This window comes from Habropoda laboriosa, unplaced genomic scaffold (genome assembly GCF_001263275.1).
Source record: "Habropoda laboriosa isolate 0110345459 unplaced genomic scaffold, ASM126327v1 scaffold90, whole genome shotgun sequence".
Lineage (NCBI taxonomy): Eukaryota > Metazoa > Arthropoda > Insecta > Hymenoptera > Apidae > Habropoda > Habropoda laboriosa.
In genome coordinates this window covers 429,795-456,450 of record NW_017100218.1, presented here as the reverse complement: position 1 = coordinate 456,450, position 26,656 = coordinate 429,795, and the positions used below count along the sequence as shown (strand labels likewise).

At 44.8% G+C, this 26,656-nt stretch overlaps 1 protein-coding gene across 1 annotated transcript in view; it reads right to left on the bottom strand.

Moving 5' to 3' along the window:
• Positions 1-26,656, bottom strand: part of LOC108570887 (latrophilin Cirl-like) — a 278,113-nt gene that overhangs the window by 29,493 nt on the left and 221,964 nt on the right. Inside the window, exons 3-13 of the mRNA XM_017932817.1 lie at positions 12,053-12,159; positions 8,981-9,164; positions 8,041-8,219; positions 6,557-7,198; positions 4,805-5,216; positions 4,351-4,576; positions 4,092-4,257; positions 3,747-3,961; positions 3,454-3,557; positions 2,206-2,250; positions 380-548 (exon numbers count right to left, since the gene is read on the bottom strand). Coding sequence (XP_017788306.1) covers positions 380-548; positions 2,206-2,250; positions 3,454-3,557; positions 3,747-3,961; positions 4,092-4,257; positions 4,351-4,576; positions 4,805-5,216; positions 6,557-7,198; positions 8,041-8,219; positions 8,981-9,164; positions 12,053-12,159 — 2,449 coding nt within the window. The remainder of the gene's footprint in view (positions 1-379; positions 549-2,205; positions 2,251-3,453; positions 3,558-3,746; positions 3,962-4,091; positions 4,258-4,350; positions 4,577-4,804; positions 5,217-6,556; positions 7,199-8,040; positions 8,220-8,980; positions 9,165-12,052; positions 12,160-26,656) is intronic.

The window sequence follows — 26,656 nt, the reverse complement described above, 5'->3', positions numbered from 1 at the left end:
TCGCTTGACATAATATATATATATCTTGCCTCTTGAAAAAACGTTTCGCGAATTGCTTCGTATACAAAATTCAAAAATATACATGTAATCAATGGAACAACTTAACGTCGTATTTAATCGTAATTAGCGTAACAAATCGATAACATTATCTCGCGTTGCGTTCCATTATCCGATGCCACTCGAGCGAATTTCCGTTTAATTTCCATGAATTTTCGTAACGACGAGAGAATGCACTGAGAAAGATGAAAGTAACGAAGGTAACGAGACTCAACGTGACATGAGCTTTTTTTCTGAACGTTTGAAACTTCGCGCAACAACACCGGCCGCAGTTATAGTTTTAAAGTAAGGTGGACGTTTGGACCCCGACGTATTCCCTTACCTTCTCGTTCTGAACACAATGGAACACAAAGATAAACAGCCCCTGCAGACTATTCAATATGGTGAAGATGTACGCCATCACGACGGACTCTTGGTTCAAGTAGAGGAGCCCGAATGTCCAGGTGAGTCCCAGTAGAAAGACCAGGACGATCGCGCCTCTCAGCCATGCCCTGTCCGAGGAAAACATTAGAGAAAAAAAAATTATGAATTACACCGTAATCGAACGTTCTTAAGACGAGAGATAATCGCGAGCGATGCTTAAAGGAGCGTGAACGAGCGGTGTTAAAAGTTATTTGTAAATATGAAGGGTGGGTGAAGGGGAGGGCGTTGATAGAGACAGAGTTAAGAAAAAGAAAACAAGGCAATAGAAAAAAACGTTAGTACAACAAGAAAGATAGAGGGGTGGTGGTGGTGGTGGTGGTAGTAGTAGTAAATGGTGAAATGAGAGGAAACGATCTCTTTAGTCTCGTGCCATCGAAAGAGTTAAGGGGTGACGTGCTAAATGATCGATGACGGTGTGACTTTAATTCTAATAATTCCAATGCTACATTTGTCACGTTCTTATCGAAATGGAGCGGCGAGAACACGGAAGATTATCAAAAGGGGGGGAGGGGGGGAGGTGGAAGGTAGAACGGCGTTATGCACCCAAGTGTGCACGCAACATTTCGAGCTTGCGCGACGCTAACGTGTACTAATGTTGCTCGTTTCTACACGTGTGCACGTCTCGTGTACACGCTCCCCGACAATGCATTAGCATCGTTAATGTTTTCGCGAGTCTCGAAGCGGCTTTGGCGTCGCACCTATAAGCATCGCGCACACACACCGTGTACCATCCATTTCTTACTTTCTTCTTCTTTCGCCCCTTCTTCGTCATCTTTTCTTTCTTTCTTTCTTTCTTTTCTATTTTTTTTTTTTGGTAATTTCTTCGTTCTCTACTGGACGAAATATCACGACTACACGGGGATTCGTCTACGAGGGAGAGAATAGGGAAACAGGGAAGCACGAACTCTACAGAGGGTAGGCAGGTGTTTGTTACTTCTAATCTCGCGCGTATTCACTAAGCTACTCTCAAATCAGGCGTTACACCCGAAACTAAAGGATAAATACGGCATGCGGTTTGAATCTCGTCGTGTGTACTCAGAGGAAAGGCAAACGGCGTGACGTAACTAAGGAGTTCAGAGAATATCGATCGTCAGCCACGTGTGTGCTTGTCTCTCACTCTCTCCCTCTCTCTCTCCCTATCTCTCTCTCTCTCTCTCTCTCTCTCTGTCAAGCATTAACCACGAAGACACCTTACTACATAAGCTGTTTGTAATTGCAAATTGCGTCAGGCTCAACTGTTTCAACGCACATAAAACAATAATGATAATAACAATAATAATAGGAATAATAATAATAAGAAGAACAAGAAGAAGAATGAGATACATTTTTGCGATTCCAGTGAGTTGCACGATCGATGGATCTTTAAGTTCGATAAACGATCAACAGCGTGTTTCTTTTTTTTTTTTTTTGTGGTTTTCTTCGCGAACAGACGACTACTACGTTCTACGTTCTACATTCGCAAGAAAGAAAGAAAAAAAAAAATATATATATATATTTATGTATATATTATATGTGTATAGTGGAAAGAATGATCGACAGCGTTGAATGAATAAAGGAAAAAGTGAGAAACGAGAAGAAAAATTGAACGGTGAACGTGTTAAACGAAGAGTGAACGTGTGAAATGAAGAAGAGACGCGGAAAAAACAGATGATTAGTCGTGAATGATGTTCATTAAAGGACGAATGAGAATGTGTGAGTAATAATAAAAATTGGTAAATATCTTACAAGTGCGCTTGCAATTTGTTGGGAAGAGCATTCTCTTCCTTTCCACTACCAACCAACCACGCCATGCAGAAGAATGTAGAACAGTGTAGACAGAAGTGGGTAGAAGATTTAATACAAAAAATGAAACAAGACAGCAAAGTTAGGTGATTGTTCCGGCACCATTTCAATTAATTGATTATTTGACAAAAAAAAAAATATTGAAAAAAAAAAAGAAAAACAAAACTTATACAGTTTCGCTATAGTGTGCAACGCTCGATTCGTGTTACTAACCACGCTGTACAATCCCCGTTAAATACACAACGATAGAACGTCTGAAAATGTGTAATTATGTTTCGATTTGTCAACGCAAAAGGAAAACATGAAAATGACGTAGAAAGAAGGAAATGAAACGAATAAAAAAAACATCAAAAAATACAGAGAGAGAAAAGATGGTTCTTCCTTTCTTTTTTCTTTTTTTTTTTTTGTTTTGCAACGATGAAGCAGCTTTTGATAATAAAACGAGTCGAGTTTGCAGGAAAATTTAACTACCATCACCAACATTTCCATACAGAGATTTATCAAGTTAATACCGTGTCGTTATTACTGTGTCTCTCTCTTCATTCAATAGATTTTTGCTCGTTTCATTTAAATCACAGAAAACACAGAGCATAAACTAATTATCATCGTACTCGCGTTCGATTGTTCGTGCGTCCAATTTCTCGTTGAAGCATGACTCGACTGTGACGGCATTTATTATATATATATATAATAACGGATGTATGTATGTGCACGTTAACGAGCGTTATCAAATCATAAGTACGTACATGTATATTGAAAAATATATAGTATGTATATATAAATATAACCATGTCCATATAATACCTAAGATTTACAGCAATACAAGTGGTGTGTCGAACGAACGGAAATATATCTGCGATCATTCCAACACATTAACTTAATAAAACGGAAATATATAGAAAACGAAAAGAACTCAGCATGGCCGCCAAATAGATGCGTGACAATAAAAGACTCTCTTTTAGGAGGTCTCTTTTAAGCAAGTAAAGCTTGCGAACGTGAACCGAAAGCACCAAAGAAATACTTTGATTTCTACTATCGACGACAGGATTGATATCTCGAACGTATTTACGGACAGACTCGATCGATTATTTCAATATATATACGTAGAGATATATAATGTAATTATATATATATACAGAATTTGTCGTTAGTGTGTATATATTGGAACAAACCCGGATTTCCTAGGCTTACCTTGCACTGGCCAATCGTGAGTGCTCCTTACTCTTCATCGCTACGGTTGTGTTTGCGTGCCGGCACATCATGTAAATCGCCATCGACAGGAATACCAAGTTTGCCTGATGAAAAAATTCGGTAACAGCTTCTATATTGACATTATTCTAACGTGAACGTATGGTAATTAATTGATATTTAATCGAAGCGTGCGATATTAAGTAAGAAAAAAGAAAAGTATCGTCTAGTTTTGCATAACGTGAATTCGACGACGATTTATCTTATATTTCTGTTCTCGCGAAGAGTGATCTTACCAGTATAACGAGTATCACGGGTCCAACGAAGCTGAAGATGAAGTAGTTGTCCGCTCGTAGCCAGCAATATCGATCGGTGCCGTAACTGAGAGGATCGATTATACAAGAAATGGCTACGACCAGCAACGGTGCACCGTAAGCGACCAGATAGTACCAGCGAAGCCTTGACTTCTCCGCTTCGAACACCTCGATAAGCATCACGTATAATTGGAATCCTGTGAGAAAATCAAAAAGGAAATCAAACCAGTTCCTTCGGGATGCTGTTTGTTGTTCGTGATTCTATGACTTTGACAAATGGCCGTGTTACGGATATTGTATTCGAAAAAAAAAAAGAAGGAAAAATACCTTCGAGGAACATCCAGGCGAATGCGCAGAGGAAAAAGAAGTGCAGCAATCCGGCGACGATACCGCAGACAATTCTCTGGTTCGTTTGTCCGATTCCGCAAACGAATAAAATTTCCGCGATCAACAGGCACACACAGAGATTCTTGTGGATGGTGGTTCTGTCAGACTGCGAGAGAATAACGTGACATACAGTAGAAACACGATCGATATCGTTAATATTTCCAATAATTACAATTAAATGTAACATTTCAATAATTACCTTTAGTCCGCGAAATAATTGAAAGGTCAAAATTGCCAGAACAAGGCAGACCACAGAGATAATGCAACCGATGTAAGTGATGATCTGCAAAGCGACCTGATGAGCGATGTCCAATCTAACAGCATGGACGTCCATGAGAACGGCAAAATTCGTGAGATGATTGCATTCGCAAACGGTATGAGTCTCGTTGGTTTTACGTATTTCACAACCCTCTGCCGACCAAGCGCTGTAAAAAAAAAAAAAGAGAGACAATTAAACACTGGATAATGTTAACAAAATAAGATTCTATTTATACGATCAATTGCAACTTGGCGAAGGATAATGACGTAGGTTGTTATCAAACGAATTAAAGTCTAAACGAACCATAGAACACTATCAGCGAATAGGGGCGTAATTACAGTTAATTATTACGGTTGTTATCGATCGTAGTTAGACAGAAACGGGCGGAACTTACCTCAAGATGTAGTCCCAGAACACGCAAGTCGGATTGGTGACGTTCTCAATGGACAGATGCTTGAAGTAGACTCTGACGGGTTCGCTGAGTTGTATGTGCCTTCCTTTGCCCAAAGACGCCGAGATCACTTTGCTGTTCAGAAGCCTGGTCGTGTTCCTTTTCGGCAACGGCTGTGGTTCGTCGTTCATGACCAACGACGATACCTCGGCTTGTGGCTGCAGGATCTCCTCGAGCCTGTCAAAGGCCATGAAGACCAAACGGACAATACCACCCTCGCTGTTCTCTAGCAAAGCTCCTCTGGTCAGCTCGACACGGTCGTTCGAAGCTGTCCACCTCTGTTGAGCTGCCTCCGTTGGGAACACTTCGAGATCGTCGCCGATGTTCCGGGCATCTAACACGCGCACTTCCATTACTGTTCCCAGGGAAATAAAATGCCAGTGTTTATTACATCAGCGACATTCTAAAATATTGGAAAGTAGACGGCGGTGCAGGCTAGACGTCTTAAATGATCGCGGAGGATATACTTCGAACCTGATACAAGGTTTAACGAATCCTCCTCTTACTGTTACTCCGCGCAAACCGGAAACTCAAGTAACCTCTTGGTTTACCAATCACTTCGACGTAACCTTAGTCTTTACTTTCTAACTTTCGGCATGAGATATTCCAAGGAAACGTGTACACGTGGGGCGGCATCGAAGCAAAATTTATATCTCTAGGAAGAGTATATTGGACGGCTCGCGAAGAAGATGGCGTTAACCGAACTCCGTGACATTCGTCAATACATACCACACGACCGTAAAGTTCCGCTATTCGATTCATCTTCCGAACCCTCGGACAATAAAATTAAACGCGCGTAATCCTTCTAACCGACGTCTCTTTTTCTTTTCTTTTTTCTTCTGTCAACGTTGTTGATCCTCTCATCGTATATTCTCCATTCGATCACTCATAAACGTGTGACGGGGAGGAAACTTCGTGTGCACGCCGGCGAATAGTGGTAGCCGGGGCTAGTTTTCTGTTAGCGTGGAAGAAAGAGCACGGTTGGACCGGGGGAATATTATGTTACACGGCATCCGGCCGGCTGTCGCTCATCAAACTCATCTTCTTTTTGCCCTTTACTGTTATGCTATTTATCACGTGCGGATCTAATGTTGCTGCTACTTCGGCCGCGAAGAGTCGCGGCCGTGGAGAAACCCGCTTCCAACAGCCTCAATCACGACCGTTCCACGCGTTACGTTACTTCCAGGAAGTAAGTCAAATTGCTCGTAATTTTCCCGGGGTTTTGTTGTGATAATGCGCTCGTGAAGGGAGAGCGAGGTAAAGCTCGGGTTACAACATTATCCAGCCGGGGTACCAGAGAATTACGATGGGTTTGGATCTTTGTTTTATCTACGCCGGATATTACCAGCGTCGCATTCTCTAGATAGGGGATCTAGATTTATGCGACCCGATGCTAAAGTCGGACCTACGATACTCGCATGTCCATTGTGCTAGACAACTCCGGCGTTAATTCGTTATCCCGGCCGCCACTCCTTTTTACTCATCACGGTTTAACCGTGCTCTTTCTATCAGCCGTCTTATCCGACCATCTAAATTAGTTCGAGAGTCATTTTTACTATCGAACCACGCCGTATCCGCGATACAGTTACACCAGTTAATTCAACGTCTCTAGTTCAAATTTCCAGTTTCAATTTCCCTCTACTATCGACGATTCATAAATGAAACCTAAGAAAAGAAAAAGGTAGCAATACTCACGTATATTTCTTCCCTCGTGTGTGATCGTTTTCTCGTGCATCAACGTGTCTGCTAGTAAAAACGCGTTCTCCTCGAGTCCGATCAATAGTGAGGTCGCGACTCTCATCTGTTCCTGATGGCTCAGGTCCTTCCACGATGCCATTTGCGCTTTGTCCAGCAGGTTGCTACCTGTCCTTACCACACCTTGCAACAATTCAGTCACACTGACCTCCCTTTGATTCGAATCCTGATACGTCCTTATATCCTGCGCCATCTTCTCGGCCATGTTCTTGATGATCTTAGTCGTGATCATCATATCACCACCGTAGAGACCTCTGCTGTTGTTGGTCACCTGTGACAGCTCACGACTGATTCCAAGGATCACGTCACCCTCTGTCACCCTGTTCTCAAGCGTGGTGAGCCAAACGGAGCGACACTCGCTTAGATCCGGACTGTCCCGTAGCCAGAAGGCCGTGTCGCCTCTGGCCAAGCATCTCCACCGCGCCAAACCGTTGGCACCGCCTGGACAACTCTGCACAGCCACGTCGCCAGCCTTGGTCGTGTTCCACGACAGGTTCCTGGCTATCACCGGGGGACACACTTGTCTACCATAGTCGTACCATTGGCCATTCGAGCTGGACTCCGGGTACAGCGTGCTCGGCACTGGAATATTTGAGTTAGTTACGAGCGTTAGTTGGCCTGTTACTTGGCTTTAGTTAATGGCGCGGGCTTTAATGTGATTCTAGTGTCCAGTCCCCTTGGTGGACCTAGGGGCTTAGCGCGCGTGCAACATAGTATCGGGTCTGTGAAATGGAATTTTGGATACCCAGGGGTGCCCTAATCTTTTGCGGTGATTGTTACGAGTTTCGCGAGCTACATCCAAGTCGAAGGCTTTCTACCCTCGTTGTTACGATTTATACCGTTGCTTCGCGGTTATTTGCTCCGCTGTTTTAACGCGAACTTGCATTTACACGTAATCCCTGTAGACTCTAGGAACACTAGGGTAATTTAATAGAAAAAACAGAGAATGTGAAAGAACAAGGAAGTAGCTACAGGTCGATTTCGGATATCTTTGTAAAGTTTCATCGATCGTCGCGATAACCAAGCTCTGGCAGCTACCTTTTGAACGTTAACCCTTTCGGTATACGCGATCGTTGAGTGTAATTGACAGCCGACAAGCCCTCGAGCGAACGAGCTTCGTCGACTCTAATCGACGGGTGATAGTTTGAATCGGCTAGACACGTTTACCCGGATAAGTCTTGCTTAAACGATGGATTAATAGTTAATTAAATCAACGATTCGTCGTTTCACCTCTTGCTCTTTAAGCTGCACGCGATCATCGCGGAATCGAAAAGCAATTAGCGTTCTTCTCTTCTGATCGTAGGTTCCCGTCTCTCTACTACCGATGTTAAAATAAACGATACACACGGTGCTCTCTTTATCAAAACGCCATCAACGCTGTTTCCCCCTGTTTAAGAAGGCCGTTCAAACACTCGAGAACTTACCAGTGGTCCTTCGACTCGTTCTCCAAGAGGCAAAGGTCGACGTGGTTGTGGCCGGAGTGGTTTCAAGAACGATCGGTGGCACCGCAGGTCCGTTCGCAGACGGAACGTTCGGGGGAAGTATTAAGTCTTGGTCCACTTCGACGTCCTCCATATCGACCGACGACCTCGTCGACGTTGGACTGCAAAATGGAAGGAGGTCTCTGTCACTTTCAATGGCGTTCGTGGCCGTCGAACTTCGTCGCAAGACCGACGCTGTTTCCCCCGTGTAACGGTGTAACGAAAATATTTCCACGCCGTTAGAGCGTAATACAATTCCCCCCGCTTTTAATGGAACGTTTCGATAACTTTGTTTTTCCTAGCTGACGTCCAAAGAATATCCTACCGCCCGCGTGACAAAGTTACGTGATCACTGTTCAACCAACGCTATATTACTTTACCATCTATTCGAGAAAATATTATGACTTCTTCCCTGGTATTATTAAAAACTTCTATAAACCGTCGTTCGCTTCGTGTACAAGCTGCTTCAAAAGCGCTCGTTGAAGAAAATGAAAAAGTCTCGACTAACATATTCCAGAGATATCGAACGTCAATATTCACTGAAACTTGCTTTCGTTTCTTGCAACGAGTTCAAATAACCTTTCGAAACACCCTGTACGCAAGGTAAGAAGTTTCCTCATGGTCAAATAAAAAAATAAATATCTCTAACCCTTTGCACTCCGCTATCGCTACTCTTATCAGTGCTGTTACGGTGCAATCGCCAAAATTCAAGCGATCATTTCTGCAGGTACCATACCATATAGATACAATTTTAAGATATAAAATTCACGTTTTACTTATATTTGTTTCGCTGCAAAGATATGCTGGTCGGTCGCTTCAAAGAATACTCCGAGTGCAAAGGGTTAAAAAAGCGCCGCGCGAGAAGCGACTAAAGTATACTGACCTTGGGGTGGTGGTTATTGGAAGCGCCGGGGTGGACGGTGCTGGCGGCTGCGGCGGCTGTTGTGCCGGGGGTGTGGTAATCCTAGAGGGAGGCCTGACAGTCGGCTTAGCCGTGCTCCAAACGCTCGGCTGAGAAGTCATGAACCACGGTGGACTCGGACGGGACGTTGTCGTGGTTGTTGCCGCTGCAAGTGTTTCGTCGGGTTCGTTTTAACTCTCGGAGAAGGGAGAGACGCGATGGGGGGAGGGGCGATGGCGAAACACGCGGAAAGGAGAGACGCCAGCTTTCGGGGAGGGTTGCTCGAGGATCCTGAGAGCTCGTCTACGAGCTTATCGGATTCGAACGCCGGGTATAATTAAGAAGGAAAGTGATTTGAGGAGCTCCGGAGCTCCAGACCCGGCTAGACGAGCTCCTTACCCCGACGGCTCAAACGACCAGGGATATTTTAAACCTCGTTGCAGACGAGGGCAGTAAGGATCAATCTCTCGCTGATTCTCATCGAAACGTTTCCTCTCTCTTACGGCCAGAAAATAGCGGGAGCACTTTGTTTCACGTGAAACTATATACCGCGTCTCCTCCACGGCGGAGGGGAACCTCTTTAAACGAAACGATTCGAGCGGAGCTTGCCTTTTAGATTCCGTCGCGTTCTCAACGTTCAACGAGATATTTAATCACCGCGACGGTGATTTTACGATGCTTTCCTTATTAAGTCAATTGATCTCGAATGACAAAGAAAAAAGAAAAAACGAAGTAATTTACTACTTTATTGTCTCCGTCTCTTTATTTCACGAACACTAAGCTATCGATATCGCGAACATCGATCAGATTCGGAATATCGAGAAACGACAAACGATCGGTGCTCCTAGAACGCGACAATTGTATTCTCTACGAGCGTCCAGGCCCATTCCGGGATTTCCCGTATCTCCAACTATCCCCGTCTACATATACACGTACACACGTTCCACAACGGACAGACGTCCTTTGGTCCCGATGTTTCAATGCCTCGAGTGGGACAATCGTTGCGAAGCATCGATCCGCGACAGAAATATTTCCCGAAAACGAAATGCTCGACGGGCGAACCGGGCGAGAGCCGTGCCACGAGATTAGCCTACCTTCGCGGCTGATATCGCGACTATATCTGGCCTAAGAGGAGAAAACGATCTTTAACCTAAGATGGCGACGGCAGTTAATCCCTGAACGAGATGGTCCGCGTATTTCGCGGTACTATCTCTATAGGGGTCATCTTTATTGGCCGAAGGGGTTGGGCGATAAGGTAAAATACCGGACGTCGCCGATGTCCGTTACCGATAGTCGGCGAGAGAAAGACGGGTTGTATGCAACCGTCGAGAGTAACGGAAGAGAGACAGAGATGGTTTTGCGCTCGGTGGTATCGGGGCTACCTACCAACGGATTCAACTCCCTCCGGTTGAATATACGTCGGTGCCCCGAGACCGATCTATCCCGAGACTCCTGGATATCGATCACAAAGAGGACGAGGCTTTTGGAAGCCGTGAAAGGCAAACAGAGAGGTAGAGAGCAAGGGGGTTGACAGTTTATGGTCCAATAAGTGATTGTGTCGCCCGGTGGTTTCGGTAGGTCGTAACCAGTGGGTGTTAAAGTCGGAAGATCGGGAAAGTCACCTTCGCTAGTTCTAGCCGTTGGTTAAGTCTGTTTGAACGTCGTAAACTGTTCAAACACTGGATATACGGGGAAGTTACCGCACCTAGTAGACGCGTGCGTCACCGAGAATGATGATTTTCCAAAGGGAGATTCGTAGGTGAAAATGATGACCTTTCGGGATCAGTCGTAAACGTTCAACTGACTTTTCACAGATATATTCAGTGGGTGAAAGTCGGCGTTTCTATGAGTTGAAAATGTCAAGTTACCTCTCGAGAAAGAGAGAAAGAGAGAGGTGGAGATTATAAAAGAAAAACGTAAAGCATGACGTTATAAGTAGGCAAACAGCCAACAGTGAAACTGATACGGCTATTAATAATTGATCGGAGGCAAATTAACCGGAGGACGTGATGCAGATTCACAATAACGTACCGAGACGCGGTTTCGTCACAGTTGAATCGCAGTATCATCGAGCGTAACGATCGATGCTCACAGCAATCCCTCCTTGAGTTCGTTCTTTATCTCTCTCTCTTTCTCTCTGCTTGTACCGTTTGCTCTTGTTGGGCCGTAGAAGTGTTTCATTACGATACGAAACACGTCAGAAAAGTTGGACGCGTGTTCCTCGCGTTACCGATCCCTACGATCGATTTCTCGATCGCAAAGATCACGTCTTCGCGAACTCCTCCACCTCTCTCTCTCTCTCTCTCTCTCTCTATCTGACTTCTCTTTGCCATCTTTTCTTTTCTCCACTTTATACTCCGTCTGTCTCGAGAGTGCATAGCCGATGCAAGCCGCTGGAAGATCTTTATCGGGACACGGGCTCGCAGTTACGTGGGCAACGTGAATCATAAGCGCCGACTTCGGGAAATTCTAATCGATTCTCGCGGTCAGCCGGGCAGCTTCTTGCCCGTCCGCGTTCTCCTGCGGATTCTCCTGAAAAAGCGAATCTCGAGCGGTTTTTCGTCCGGAAAACGAGAATCTTGAGGAACGGAGAGGATCGTTTCGTTGGAATGCGTTCGTAAAAAGCGGCTGCTTGAATTTATACGCGGTAGACGGGAACGAATATCAATTTTGGGAAAAAAAACCAACAATTTAACCGGTTTCGCGGCTACAAGAAGATTATCAAATTTCGTCGAAAAAACAATAATCACATTTTCTCGATAAATAGCGAATAACTTTACGAGATAAAATTTTGAACAAAAACTGCATGTCTGTAATTTTAAAAGGAAACATAAATATTAACATTCGAATATGTAAAAAACGATAAAAAATGACGTTTGAATATTTTCGAACAATTTCTTCTGGCGTTCGTGTATCCTGAAAAGGACCGCGAAGCCGGCGCCTATGGGATCGTTCGCCGGTATCTACGGAAGACCGCTCGTAGAATAAACGATACAGGGTACAGAGATATTACGAAGGGCTGGGCGCGTACAAAAATGAACGAGTCTTACTTACCGGACACGCAACGATAGTGCGCCTCGAGGTACTTGTGCGTGTTGGGACAGGGATCGCCGAATTGCAGCGTCGACGCAACAATGCTGCAGTTCTGCTGGTCGTTGCACCTGGGTTTCGATCGATCGGTTAACATGACAAATGTACACCCTTACCAAAGTGTACCGAACCATGGATCCTGTCCCTTTTTCTCTTACCGTCGTGGATGCTCGAGGAAGGAATACGCGAAATCGAGAGACTTTTTCGACCAACCTCGTACCTTTTCGTTGCTTATCTTTTACCTCTTTTCTGGTTCGCACGCCTTATTCCAAGACATTCGAAAGATTTCAGCAAAAAAAAAAAAATATTCTCAATCGATTGAATTTAGAGTTTATCCAGTAGCCTTGGAAGAATCGTGGACCTGTATAATTGTGTGTATTTCGTCGACGAAGGAAGATTCATCGATCGAGAAGAAAAGTGTTCACCAACCTAGGCAATGGTACTGCACCTCGATGTATTTTCCGGTTCCGGGACACGGGTCCTCCTCGAAAATCTCGCTGCACACGTCCACCGAACAGGAATTACGATAATTGCACCTGCAATCGTCACGTGAGCAAGAGTGTCACCCCAGGGGACAATAACAAGTCACGAAGATTCGATGAAATGAGCTTTTCTTATTTTTAACGAGAATCAATGGCGCCGATGAGAGGTGAACTGGCGATTCTTGAAGGTGCGTCCTCTGGCATTGAATTCCGATTTCTTTTTTTCTTTCGGTTTTATTGTTAGATGTTATTTACACAATCGGACAGTTTTTTAAGCGTTCGCTTCGAATGCTTTCGTCAATGTAGAAACATTCGAAAATTCGAGGTTCGAACTTTTTGTGTTTTTTTTTTTTTTTGAAACTCTCGAATAAATCCGGCTGAAGCTTTCGACGAGCCGCGACAGCGTTTGCGGAGGATGTTAGTAACAAGAGATATTCGATACTCGCGTGGTACACGGTGTTAGCAAGTGACAACAGGACAATGAGTTAGTAGAAACAGGGGTTTGCAGTAGTTCTAAAAAGCGCAGTATGCATTCGTGGTAGGGCAGATGAACTCGTATTCGCGCGACGTGATGCGTCGATTTCGTGTTCATGGTACCACGGTGTGTATGTACAGAGATACGAGTATCATGCAGAAAAAAAAACCTGTATCCTAAAATTGTCCTACTACTCCTCCATATCGTCGCGTTTCTTCTCCCAGAAAAAACAATTCATATCGAACACGTTCGCGTTGGACGAGCGAAATTGACCGATTTCTCGAGTAATCGCGAGACTGTATTAGCATGAAGCATACTCGACGAACAAACGCGAAAGTATCGGTCCCACGAAATAGTAAACTTTCGAGGGTAATTCTACGTTACAGTCCCCCCCCCCTTTTCTTCCGAGCAGTACTTTACGAGAGCCTTCTTCGTTAAAGAGTACCTTATTGCTGGATTCGCGGAGGAGAACTCTTAAAGCTTTCGCCTCTCACAAAGTACAATGGAACGGGGAAACGTGTTCGTGCTTTGCGCTCGCGCGAGCCCTCGTGAGTTTTCCTTCTTCAACGTCCCAGCTACGGTTTTTTTACTTATTTCCGAATCTCCAATCACTTCAAAGATGTTTTCTCTCGATTCTATTTCGGTCGACGTTGCGTCGTTGTTCGCGCGGATCGTTGGTCATTTGCTTTCAAATGAACGGTAATCGCCTTATCGGCGAAAGGAGCTTTCGTCTCTTAAAACAAAATCGTTTCATTAAAAATAAATCGATGAATTAAACGCGACCTTTTCTCCCTTCCTCGACTCTGCCGGCTCCAGCAAACCGTCCCTCTATACCCGCGCCACTTCAGACGAAGCAAGAAAGTGCCGGCCCCCGGGTTTTTTTTAATGCTATTACAAAAATCCCGTTGACGCGAAGAAACGGAAAAGGGAGAAACGCTCGTAACGAACCGATCGATGACGCGGAAGTGCGCTCGACTTAATGATCAGTTACCGTCGAAACGCGTATTAATTAATGCTCTACACAGTTCGCGTGCAACTGTGTGTTTTCCAGAGTAGAATCAATCTTTTCAATCCTGGCTGAATATTACTCTTTTCCTTTTTTTTACGTTCCTTGTAGTAACTAATATCGGAGATTCATGACGCGTCTCTCCGTCAAAGCTTCTGCGCATTTTTAATCACCGTTACGAATACAAGCTTCGATTCCTTGCTTCAAAAGGAAGATTAACGGTATTCACTGGCAATTGAAAGATACCAAAGTATCCACTGGTCTATGTTCCAACTCTTTCCAATCTTTCCCGTGAAATCGTACGCAAACTTGAAGATGAACGCGAGCGTGGCCACAAATTCCCCAGTTTGAACGCGGTCAAACAAAACGCGAAGTGTTGCCTCCTCGATCCCGCGGTGAACTCGTCTCTCTTCGACCCGACCGCGACGCCGCCGCCGCTTCCTTTCTGCATAATACACGCACACGGGGGCCGCCTTAGAATCGGCAAGGTGTGCACAGTTTAATCTCGATCGGGGGCGAGCCATTAAAGCGAGTGCACGGCCCATTGTTAGCCGGGAGGAGCGGTGTGCAGGTGCAAAGCCCACACACGGCCTGTTATCGGTCCTCGTGGCAGCCACTATTTCGGAGGATTAACCGACCTACGCCGCTTCTGCACGTGGAAATTTCGCGCGGTCGCAATCCAGCCGGGTTCTCTCCTCCTCTTCGAAACACTTTCTTTCCTCTTTCTTCTTATTTTTCTTCTTCTCTTTCTTCCGTCAAAGTTGCCGGAAACACGGATTTTCCGGAGGCGTGAACACGACGAACGAACGAACAACAACGGAGGAAAAGTAGAGAAAAAGAGAAACGTTCCTTCGAGCGGGAAGGATTAATTCGCACGACGACAATCGATCGCACGCGCGAGAGAGAGAGAGAGAGGGGCGAAAGGGCGGAATTCCCGTTGACTTTGCAAGGGCCCCGCCACGTCAATTTGTCGTGATTCGAGTGGCGTGTATCGACAGGCCACCGGGAACTTCTGGTTACTCCGCGTAATTGGCCCCGCTCGTAGATTACTATGTTACAGGGGAAGAAAGCAGGACTGAAGCGTTCCTGTTATCGACAATCCGGCTCGATTCTCGGTTCTCGCCCCTCGCGCTCACCCCTTTCGTCAAAGTTTGTCTCGAGGCTACGATATCTTTCGTTAATGTTCCCTTAACGTACGAAGAAAATTAACGCGACTTTCGCTGGGACTTGTAAACGAATTTCGAAAATCGTCGAATATTCCTTCTTCTTTATCTAGTGAAAATTCGACGAGAAAAGTAACGTTAACCCTTTCGTTGCCAATAAAAAAAGCGTGACTCGTAGAAAGTCTAATTTTTTCATCTTAATAGCTTCATTTTTTGTGGTTGATTCAAAGATTTTTCTTAATTTTTTAAAAAGAAGCTTCGATTAATCTCAGAATATGTTCTTTTCGGCTTTAAGTGTTCCACGAAGTCACTCATTACTCAAATTTAAAAATGAAAAAAAATATTGAAAACTAATACCGTTAATAAGTACCGCGTCAAAAGAAATTTGAAAAAAAAAACGCTGATCACCTTAGGCATGACAAATGAATTCGCGGTTACGTCGATCGACAACGAAAGGGTTAAACGAAGGAAAAAAAATTAACGAATAAACCGAAGAAGCTATTTTTACCGGAGTAATTTTTAACGAACAAGGGATTCGTGTATTTCTTTTCCCTACTCTCGTTCGTGTCGCGATGACGTCGCTCCCCCTTTTCGTCAGGGATCGTCCTTCTGGCCGCACGCGCGCGCTACCTACCTACCACCGAATAGAACCGGCGGCGAGGGTAAACGTAATTTCAGACGGATAAACTACGAGTGAACACGAAAAATCGCCATTTCGCGGATGTTGCGCCGCTCGTTATTAAGGCCTTCGGTTTCCTTCGCCCTCTCCCCTTTCCGCTCCCACTGCCGCAAACCACTTCCATCGGTTCGTTTCCATCTGACGGTCGCGTTTGCGCGTCGTATCGCGCGACTGCTGCCCGTGTGCTTTAATCATCGATTTCACGATGATTCAGAGGGCCTTCCGTCTCGCGTGGGCCGGCCCGGATTTAATACGTTTCGACCGGTTCACGGCTCGCCCCGTCATTTATCTGCTCGAACCACTGTTATTTTTTCGCATGGTCCGACGTTTCGCTGCACGTGAAAGGAGTTTCAGCAACGAAAAGCCCGCCGGCACGACGTTTCGAACGTTTCACGGTGAATCTGGTATAAAGAAACACGTATAATCTATGCATGAAATTTTTGATAGATACCGCGTCGGTTTAATGATCGTTTTGCACGTTACAAAAGGCTCGCGATGTTTATGGTACTGCGTGAAAAATTTCAATTTTCACGAGTTTCCTTTTTTTTCTATCTCGCTTCGTATATACGGTTCTCTATAACCAATCGATGTTTTAAATAATATTTTTAGCAGGCGAAGCGAAGTAGATTGTTGCTCGTAATAGACGATCGACAGATATATTTACAGAGAGAAAAAAGTGTAACCCACGAAAGATAATCGACGATGAGTGCGATTACTGAATTGCAGTGAATAGAATAGAATAAAGAATAGAAGTGGAATTGAACGGTGAGTTTAAAGTAGGTAATATACAAAAGTCCGACTGTTCGGAATGTGTAATTCACGCGATACGAAAGAAACCGCGGAATATTTTCATGAATTTTTGTCTACCGTTTCCCGAACAATTGCTTTACTATGCATGCTTAGGCACAGGGTCGCGCGCAGAGTCGTTCATCTTTGTGAATTTAACACCTTCAAACACAGTCCTATTTACATTTCACGATATGGAAAATTTATCGTTATACATACGGTGTGCCTCAGGACGGCTTTAATAATTCACGGCGATTTCAAGCGGCCACCGAAATGTCGGGTGCAAATGTAATAACGCGTACATCAAATAACCGGATGTCCGTCAAAAACCGGCTTAAAGGTTTAAACAGTAAAAATACTTGCTCGAGTACGGAAGAAAAGGAAACGATTAAAAAATTCGTTTCCCCTTTGCCGGTAGAGGAGACGGCCCATTAAAAATCACCGATTCGATCTTAGCCGCTAAATAAAACTGGAACTTAAAGTCTTCCGCGAAAGTTTATTCAAATGATAGCTCGAAACCCGGCGTTTTTCTCCTATCTAAAATTCTGCCTGATGATTTACGATATCCTTATTTATGCAGCTAGCGTTTAATAACGCCAAAGGGAACGACCACCGAGGCTCGACTGTCACGCGACACCTCGGGGGCTCGAAAAAGTACATTTCACGAGCAGAAAAACTTTTCTACCAACCGCTCCTCCGTAATAAAACTAACCGCAATTATTTACGAATTTCTTTTTTCAGCAAAACACATCTACCCGCTATTTTTCATTCGCTACTTCTACTCTCTCCCTCTCTCTGTCTTTCTACTTTTCTACCGTGAACTGTTGTTCTTAAAATGGAACCGCTTCTATTTTCACGCGATCAATTTCCCAAACCGCTAAACGAATCTTATCGATAACGTAACCAACGGTTCTAAAACGTTCCAAGTACATAATTACCTATAGTTCCCACCGAACCGTTCCTTTTATCTACCCGATCATTATCCCTAAATAACGACCCAAAAGGAACAAAAAAAAACCAGCGAACGATCACGCGTCAAAAATGCAAGCATTTACCGAAATATCTTCTGGTTGATCAACGTTCGAGCCGTTGCTCGATTAGGCGACACGAAAGAGCCATTCGCGTGGAAAATGGTCAGGTGAAATGAGGTTCGCGACGTTGGCGCGGCAAACACGGATTCAGTTTTAGCCGGAAACAGGGCTGCCATAGGCGGAAACGTCGGCGGATCGCGACAAGGAGAGCATAACGCGCGACGCGATTGATCGAACGACGACGGCGGCGGCGGCGGCGGCGTCGGTGATGGCGGCAGCGCTCGCGCGCGAAATTAATCGAACGTCGAGGAACGTTCGATTGGCCTTCCCTCCACTCTCACTCTCTCTCTCTCTTTTTTCGTATACCGCGTATATCGGCGAAAAATCAATTAACCAAGCCCGAGGGTAGATTATGAAAAATCGTTTTGAGGCTGGTTCGCGTGGCCGTATCTACGTGGAATCGCGCGAGTCGAGGCTGTAACGCGAGTCGAGTCACGCCTACGGTTTCACAGTCGTTCAGAAACAAATCGAACGAACGAAACGCAACGGAGAAGCGAACGGAGAGAGAGAGGAAGAGTGAGAGAGAGAGAAACCAAGGCGTTTCCCGTTTCGCTGTATCGAGGCTCGCGTGACTTTTTAATCCACGCTGGAATTTCTTTGTGCAAGCGAAGCCGGCCGGGATTGTTCGCGAACCTTCCAAGGGACCAGGTTTACGAGCCAGCCAAAAAATCGCGCCTGACGAGAAACGAGATCGTTTCCCTTTGACGCTCGTGAAAGAGAGGGACTTGGACCACGCGCTGGACGCGAACGAAACGGGCGGACAAGTAAAAAGAAGCAAGAGGGAACACGTCGAAAATTGGTCGCTTTGAGAAATTCGAGCGGTTCGTTCGTTCGTTCAATTCGGCGACGGGCCTTCTTCGACGATCAATGTCGCGTTAGAAGAGATGACGGGTTGAACGAAATTCCTCTTGGGAGGTAATCAAGGCTATTTTAAGTACTTTTTAATCCTATCTTTCGGTATTTTGATCATAACTCGGTGGATAATAGTAACAGATCGGTAATTCGTGATGCGAAGTTGAAATTCTGTTTAATCAATGTCCGACGTAATCTTAATTGACGCAATGATCGATCGCACCTCTGTTTCGTTTCGCGATTGCAAAATAAATACACGAATAGTAGCATGTGCTGTATCGAAGGAAGATTGGAAAGAGATAAGAACGATCTATGATTTGTTTCAGCCAGAAACAAGCAATTAATCGATTCGTGCGTTGTCCGTAGAACACTCAGGAAGATCACGCTTTCGATCCGCTTGTTTCGCGAGCAAGCACAGATTCATTTATCCACGGTTGGACAAGTCGCCGCGCTGCCATGTAATTTCATACTTCAATGGCTGTTTTTAGCATACCGCGGGATTCCTAAACGAGCACGTTGCATGTTAACCCGCGTCAAATCGTATCGCGTATTCTTCGACGAACTGCACACGACTGTATTATCGAAAAGATCGTCGAATTTTTCGACGCGATGGAAATATCGATCTTTCCAATCCGGACACGTTTTGTACTTTCGATCGAATCTCTGGCAAGAATGAGATTCGCACCAGTTTTCCAATTACACCGACAACGTGTTTGGACGAAACGGTATAATGAAATGGATAGTAAAAAAAAAAAAAAAAAACAAAAGTAGATTTAGTGCAGAATCTCTAAAAAGGAAGTTGATCGAGATTGTGATTGCCGTGAAACGAAAGGGCGTGTGACGAATGTCGACGAAAAGGCCTCTGTTCCAGAAAAGAATTTTCCCCAGGATAAATTTCCCTCGCAGACACCACAAGGACTTGTGTACGACGGTCATGTCATAGTGGAGAAACAAGAGAACACAACACAGGAGCATCTCTTCGTAGCATTCCGGACGGTGACAAGAGTAAAGGGAAAAGATCCATGGCAGCACACGTGACGTTCTTTTATGTATAAGTATGTATATGTTCTTTTTTTTTTCCTTTCCATTAAGAATTAGACCTGGAATATTAGCATCACAGAAAGACATCTTAACGTTCAACGTAGCATTTGCATACTCAAAGAGATCTTTCTTTACACAAACTATTTCTCATAAAAGGAAAGAAAAGAAAAAAAAATTCAAAGCACCATTTCAAATTGGCAAATATTACCATTTAAGATCTCTTTCTGCGAATTCTCCAGTTACAGTCATAATCGTGCATCCCACAAACAAGAATTTTCACAGAATAAAAGAAAAAAAGAGTATTATCACACAGTTAATTTGAAATTGTCAATTAACAAAATCCTTCTAAATGTGTCATTGCAACGAATCCGCTAAATGGCCGGCGCAAAGCGTTGCAATGACCGTACAGAATTCGGCACGATAGTGGCTGTAACGAGCTGCACAAACATCCAGCAACTCTCTCTCTCTGTTTGCAAGAGTACATTACATAATAAACTTGTGGCATGCAATTGGTCGCTTGTGTGACAAGATGGAGCAAGGATATCACGGAAAGTGCGATATGTACATTGCGTATCTACGGAATAACGATATTCTCAGACTGGTGTTCTAGGTTATATCTCTCCCTCGTAACTTCTCCCTCGTTTTCACCCTCTTTTCGGCCACGGTACCTGGTATCCGTTCTACCGGCGTCCGACCTGTATCTCCGCCAGCAGGGGCAACACACCGTTTCCACTACCCGGGGGTAACGAGAAATATTCGTCGGACTTTCGCCGCGTTCTCGTGATTGGAATACTTTTAAGTACCTAACTGGGAGCACTCTAACTCTCTCTCTCTCTCTCTCTCTCTCTCTTTTCGCTCCCTTTCCTTTTCTTCGTTCAAGTCTCTTCCTCTTAATCTGCCGGAGGATTAAACGAGTTTTGTCGAGAGAACTTGAGGATACGTAGAGAGAACCGTGTGCGAATACAACCACGTCCCGAATACGTGCGGATATTATATACTTATTTAGCCGAGAATTTATTCTACAGGCAAAGCTACACTCGCAACTGCTTCACAAACGCAGTACGGCTGCTTCTAGTTCCCTCTGTTCGTTCTACATATTATACATACCGGGTGTTATTTACGGACGCGATTATAGGAGATTCGAGTGGTTTTCTTTTGGTTAAGAAAGTGCAGCCGGCGCGTTGTTGTACGATAAAAGTTCGATTTTCTTTTTCTACCGAGCGTCTACGAATCGAATTGGCCATCGGGGATGAAATAATATGGTAAATAGGGTAACCTTTTACCAGAACGATTTAAGTAGATAATCCTTTGATTTTATATGGAGCAGCGTGGAAAATCACATTCTATCGATTGGATCAGCGACAAAGCCGTAGGCGCGCGTTCTCACGACGGTTCTCACCGTTGGTAACCGCAATGCGTTAATAGTTGATCGTCGGTCGAACGCTCCGCTCGTCAATTGCAGTCCACGTCTATTAGCGTTTCGGTCGGCCATTTAAGGGACCGATGGTAAAATCCCGGCCGGAGTTAAAGCTTCGTCGCTCTCTCGCGTTTGGTCCTCGAGGAAAAACCACGGGGGAAAACCAGACAAACATGTTCGAGCGTATTTTTTCGAATAAAAAGTACGAGTGGTCGATTGAAAAATCCCGACGAAACGGTAGCAGGACCGGGGCGGAGAATGGGGCTTGTGCCTTTTAACGAGCGCCGGAGAGAGATTGGAACGAGGCGAAGAGAGGAATTAAAAACAAAAAGAAAACAGAGAGAGAAGGAAAAAGAAAACGAACGAGCGAAGAAAAAAAATATGGAGAGACAGAGATAGAGAAAGGGGGAAAGAACTGTCGAGGCTAAAGTCGAGAGGCGAAGAGTAACCGCGACAGTGACTGTGATCGCGTTAACGTCTTTCGATCGAATAGAAGAGCTAATTTCACCTAATGCGATTATCGGGCCGGAATTCGCGCGACTGCAATTAGTTTAGGTTAAATTCCGAGACCGGGACGGCCGCTGAGATTGGAAAAGGGCCGGCAAAAAATACAGGTTGATCGAATTAAAGGAAATCGGACGAGCAGCGTGGCGAGTTCTAATTTTCGATCGGTCGGCAGAGATTGACACGGCTTATTCCGCGCAAATGCAATTACCGGGGGGGAAAGGAAAGAGTTACGCTCGCGCGAAAATTAGCTCGAGAAACGACTGGCTTTTCGAACGTCGATCGAACACTCCTCGTTTCGATCGCTTGCTTGAATATTTTCCACCTTTCTTCTTTCACCAATGATCCACGCGAATGCTCCACATATTTTCCGCAATTTTCCTTTTTCCTTTACTTATCTCATCCCTGATATTAAATCTACCGTTTTAGAGGGTATCCAGAAATGTACTCGGTTGGCATTTCTTTGAACTATGTTGAGCACTTTACCGGGAACCATAAGCATAACACACGACGCCGAACCTAATTCCAGTGAGCGCGCTCTCGCGAATCGACTCTCGCCAAAATGTTTCGACGGGAAATTACAGGTATGTTTTCGATTTTCGGTACAATCCCCGCACATTTGCCGGTAACGAAACACGCGAACAGCCCGTCGTGACGAGAAACTCCCGCAGAGAAATGAAGGATAAACACGAACCGGCCGGCCTTTCCTTCACGCGTAAACGACGCGGGTACCGTGATCATTTCATTAGTAGCCATTCTCGTTCTGATACCGAAGACGTAGAGGAGAGCTTGTTTATCGACGAAAACCAGGGAACCGAGCTTTTCTTTCTATTCTCTTTTTACCCTCTTTTTGTTTCCCCCGTTTCGATCACAAGAGATGGGTGTGTTTTGATAAATATCCGACAGGACAGGATAGCATTTCCAAGGGAGGAGACGTTCCACGTAATTGTTCGCCATTTCAGTTAAGGTTAGGTTAGTCTGGTTGATTGCAGTACGAAATTACGTTCTTCTCGCGTTTCCTTGCCACGGTTAATTATCCTCATCGAGCACGATGACGAATCGTAAAATTGTTTAATATATCTACGTTGGATTGATTACGCCGTAACACATCCCCGTGCACCGTGAAGTAATCTCTTTCCTCTGCCCACCCCCATCTTTGTCTTTCTTTCTCTTCGTTTACATCCGTGTACGATGTCAGCCCTTCTTTTCTCTCGTTCCTCCTTTTCTCTCCCCCTTCGTCTCGTCGTCGTTATTAATTGGCATACTAACAAGCACCCGGCAGATCAGGAAACGTTGAATTTAATTTTCGAACGTAACGAGAATTGGCACGAGTACCACACACGCCGATCATCGATTATCCTCGATGTACACCGGTTGGGCTGGATAAAAACGTCGCGAAAATATAAATATTGAGAATGCAAATACCGGTTCGGTGTACGTATTTTTTTTCTTTTTTATTATTTTTCTGTTTTATCGTCAAACCGAACCGTGTATGTCGGTCAAATATTAACATTTGTAATTCCACGGTGATCGTGACTATTTGCGGTAAAAAGAAGCTTCAAAAGGAGTACCAAGGTGTGTTTGACTTTTCGTCATTTTTTCACTTGACTTTACTTTTATATTTCAACGTTTCCCAATATTGAACGACTCCCGTCGCGGAGAATATTCGTAAATCTCGGCGATGACTTCTTCGCTCGTCGCAATGTCGCGATGGACGAGGCGAGATAGAAAGAGAGAGAGAAAAAGAAACGAGTCGATAGAGAAGAAGGTTCGAGGATGTCGAAGTTCTCAAACTGGTTCCCCGGTCGGTTTGAGTTAACGACGAGAGTCGAATCATCGAGTGGCTATTAGCGCAATGTAATTACGCCGTGATTGCGCAACCCTGTGGAAAGAATCCGTTCCCAGAAGGTCCGGAATTTGCTGCGAGCTCTTTCGACTACTTTTCTCCATGGTGTAACGTGCTTTGCGCTATGGCGTGTGTATACCTGCTCGTCAACCTGTCTCGGACGTGTGACTGGTTCGCACGATAAACTTCCCAACTTTCGCTTACTCTCGTCGTTTTTTCACCTCGTGTTGGAAAGAAACATTTGGAAAATTGTAACTTTCAATCGATAAAACGAAGATTAAAAGCAACTGGAAGTACGAAGTTTGTTCGCTTCGAAATCCTCTATCGTTCTAAATCGCAGCTAAGACGAGGGAATATTTTACCGACATCCGACTAACGAAACCATTGAATAATAAAGACATCACTGTCACCGGTTACAAGTTTTAACGAGGTTGTGTTATACCATACTTCGTATCAGCATACAAATATATCGCGATCATCAAAGCGTTACTAAACGGCAATGCGTTAAAGTATCCAATTAGACGAAGCAAAAAAGGAACAGTCGAGAGCACACACTGGTTACGAGAGTCTAATCTACAAATCACCGGCAGCAAACCAACCCAGCAACAGTGTAAAATCCTCGATGTACGATTATACCGAGCGATCAACGCTTCGGGAGAGAAACGTGCGGCGCGGTGATTTTAACCACGGTATCGGTGTTAACGCGACGCATAAAACGTAGCTAATTTCCGTGGCGCGGGCACGCGTCCCGCGAATTGCTCGTTCTTTTCCGATCTAATTGCACACGCCGGCTCGGCACTGTGGCAGATTAAGAGTGGAAAATCCAGTAACCAGTCGCGTCATTTCTCAACGGGTCTAATGAACATTTCCACGGTTACGCGAGCGCCCCGCGCGCGTCATTAATTCCGTAGACGGGGTTTCGCCACGGACTCTCTGGCCCCGTTCAATTTCATTAATCGTTCCCAGCGAAGCCGTCCTCGCGCTGGCTCTTTCCCCGGTTTCACTTAAATCGTAATCTCGTACGTGGTCGGGCCACCCTTGATAAATCTACCTCTAAAAGGCCTGTACAACCGTCAATCCGTCGTTTCACGTGTCGGTTTCCGGCTCTGTTCCTTAGTTAATCCCACGATCGTTGTTATCTAACAGGAGTCTCGATTAGACGATTCTACGATTAGAGAGATTTCACGGAACGACCTGTTTCTCTCCTGGGTATCGTCGAGATCGCGAAATATTTTTTCCCTATTTTATTTTCAGCGAGATACTACGCCGTAGCGGAATTTGGTCGGTATTTCGAGGTCTCGCGGTGAATAGCGATAGCCTACGGCGTTCTACGAGAGAGATATTAACAGATCTTGGCACAACTGGGGAAGATAAACTGTGAAAAAGAAGAGAAAGCTAGGGCAGCGAAGAGAGAGAGAGAGAGTGGGATGCGTTAAGAGGAACTAGAGAGTGTAGCTTGCGAGAATAGAGGGAGAGAGAGAGAGAGTGTGTGTCACCCTCGGTCAGAATTACCGTGAACTGCTTGTCCCTTGATTTAGGATACGCTTGCTCCATTTTGCTTACCTCTGGAAAGGGATCTCTCTGGGGTACGATGTCGTGAAGGGGGAGTTAGAGAAACGCGTCGACTGGCACGCGTGAATTTCCGTTTTCAAGCATCTCGGAAATGTACAGTTCTTTAATTCGAATTTAAAGTTAAATGTAAATTTGAATTTCAGTATTTTGATTTGATTAGCATAATTTGATTGGTTGAATTTTAACATTTGAATTTGAATAAAAGCACAAAAAGTATAGATTTCAGACATTAAGCAAGTGCTACAAAGCTTTGATTCACGATGTCATCCGGCGCGTTAATGACAGAAACAGGGTTTTGTTATTCACGGGGAGCACGTTGACAAAGGATCTTTCGGAGCGAAACACAGTGAAAGGTAGACCCAGAACACCTAGCTGTAAATGTTTCAAGCGAGAGAATATATATACATGCGTGTGAATTCTCGTGGAAGTCGATGCACCTTGCGCGAACCACACCTCGGTGTTACAGGAAAGAGCAGGTTAGACGTAACAACGGATCGATTATTGCAGGAGTTGGCGGTGAGATCAAACAATGAAAAAAGAAAAACAAAAATAGAAAGCGGCACGAAGTTATGCGAAAGAGTTACGACAACTGGTGAACGAATTTCCTCGAGCGGAACAAACTAAAAACTATCGCTGATAAAAACACGCGCCGTTGATTCTCAATTTAGTCAAAAGAAATGTGTAGAACAGTCTCGTGAACAGCGTACGCCACGTAGAAACGGTTCTAATAAACCAAGGCAACTCGTTAAAGAGATAGCAAAAGAACGCGGAATGATTACCAAGATAATAATTTATTCCAATAGCCGATGACGCGCCGATAAAGGCCGATCCGTACACCAGATTAAAACCGTCCATTTCTCTTTCTGACTTGAGAAAATGGGACGCAAATGATCAAGAGAAATATCCAATCCGGCCTGGAAATTAAACGAGCCATCGATACGCGCGTACAGAGACAGACATTTTTATACCAAGAGCCGTCCTCTTGCCTGTGCTACGTTGTTCACGAATACCATTCAATATCGGCGAACACAGTAACCAACGGTACTGTTGTACAAAATTTCCCGTTTTTTCGCGGAACGTACTTTTGAAGTACCCGCGGCAAAGAGAAAAGAAAAAAGAAAAAGTTGCCGCGGTCTAGATCGATCTGTAAAGAGAGAAAAGGCAAAGAAGGGTGTATAGATGACTGTCTATAGAACTAGAGAGAGAAAGAGAGCGCGCGCGAGAGAGATAGAGAGAGAGAGAGAGAGAAGAGACGAACGTACGTCAAGGGAGAAACGGTGATTACGATCAGCAGGCAAGCTGGCGATCTCCCCGATCGATTCCGCGAAACGAGTTAAATTGACGTCGAACTCTGCTGCCTCATCTTACGAAACGCATAGAAGAGAATCCGTCGAATGCACGCGTGTAGAACGGCCGACGAGCGTGTATACGTGTATGACTTTCCCCGTAGAAGCGACACCGTGGAACTTCTCCACTTAAAGTTAATCCGAAAGTTATTACTCCTCAGCCCGGAGAGGGTCCTTAGACTAGCTCCGCCCGACGTGAGACGCTACTACGGAACTTTAAATGCGTTTTTCTGAAAACGTACTTTTCACAACCCCGCGCGGACTCCGCGACGTAATTTGATTTTAACGCGTGCTTCTTCGCGGTTGTT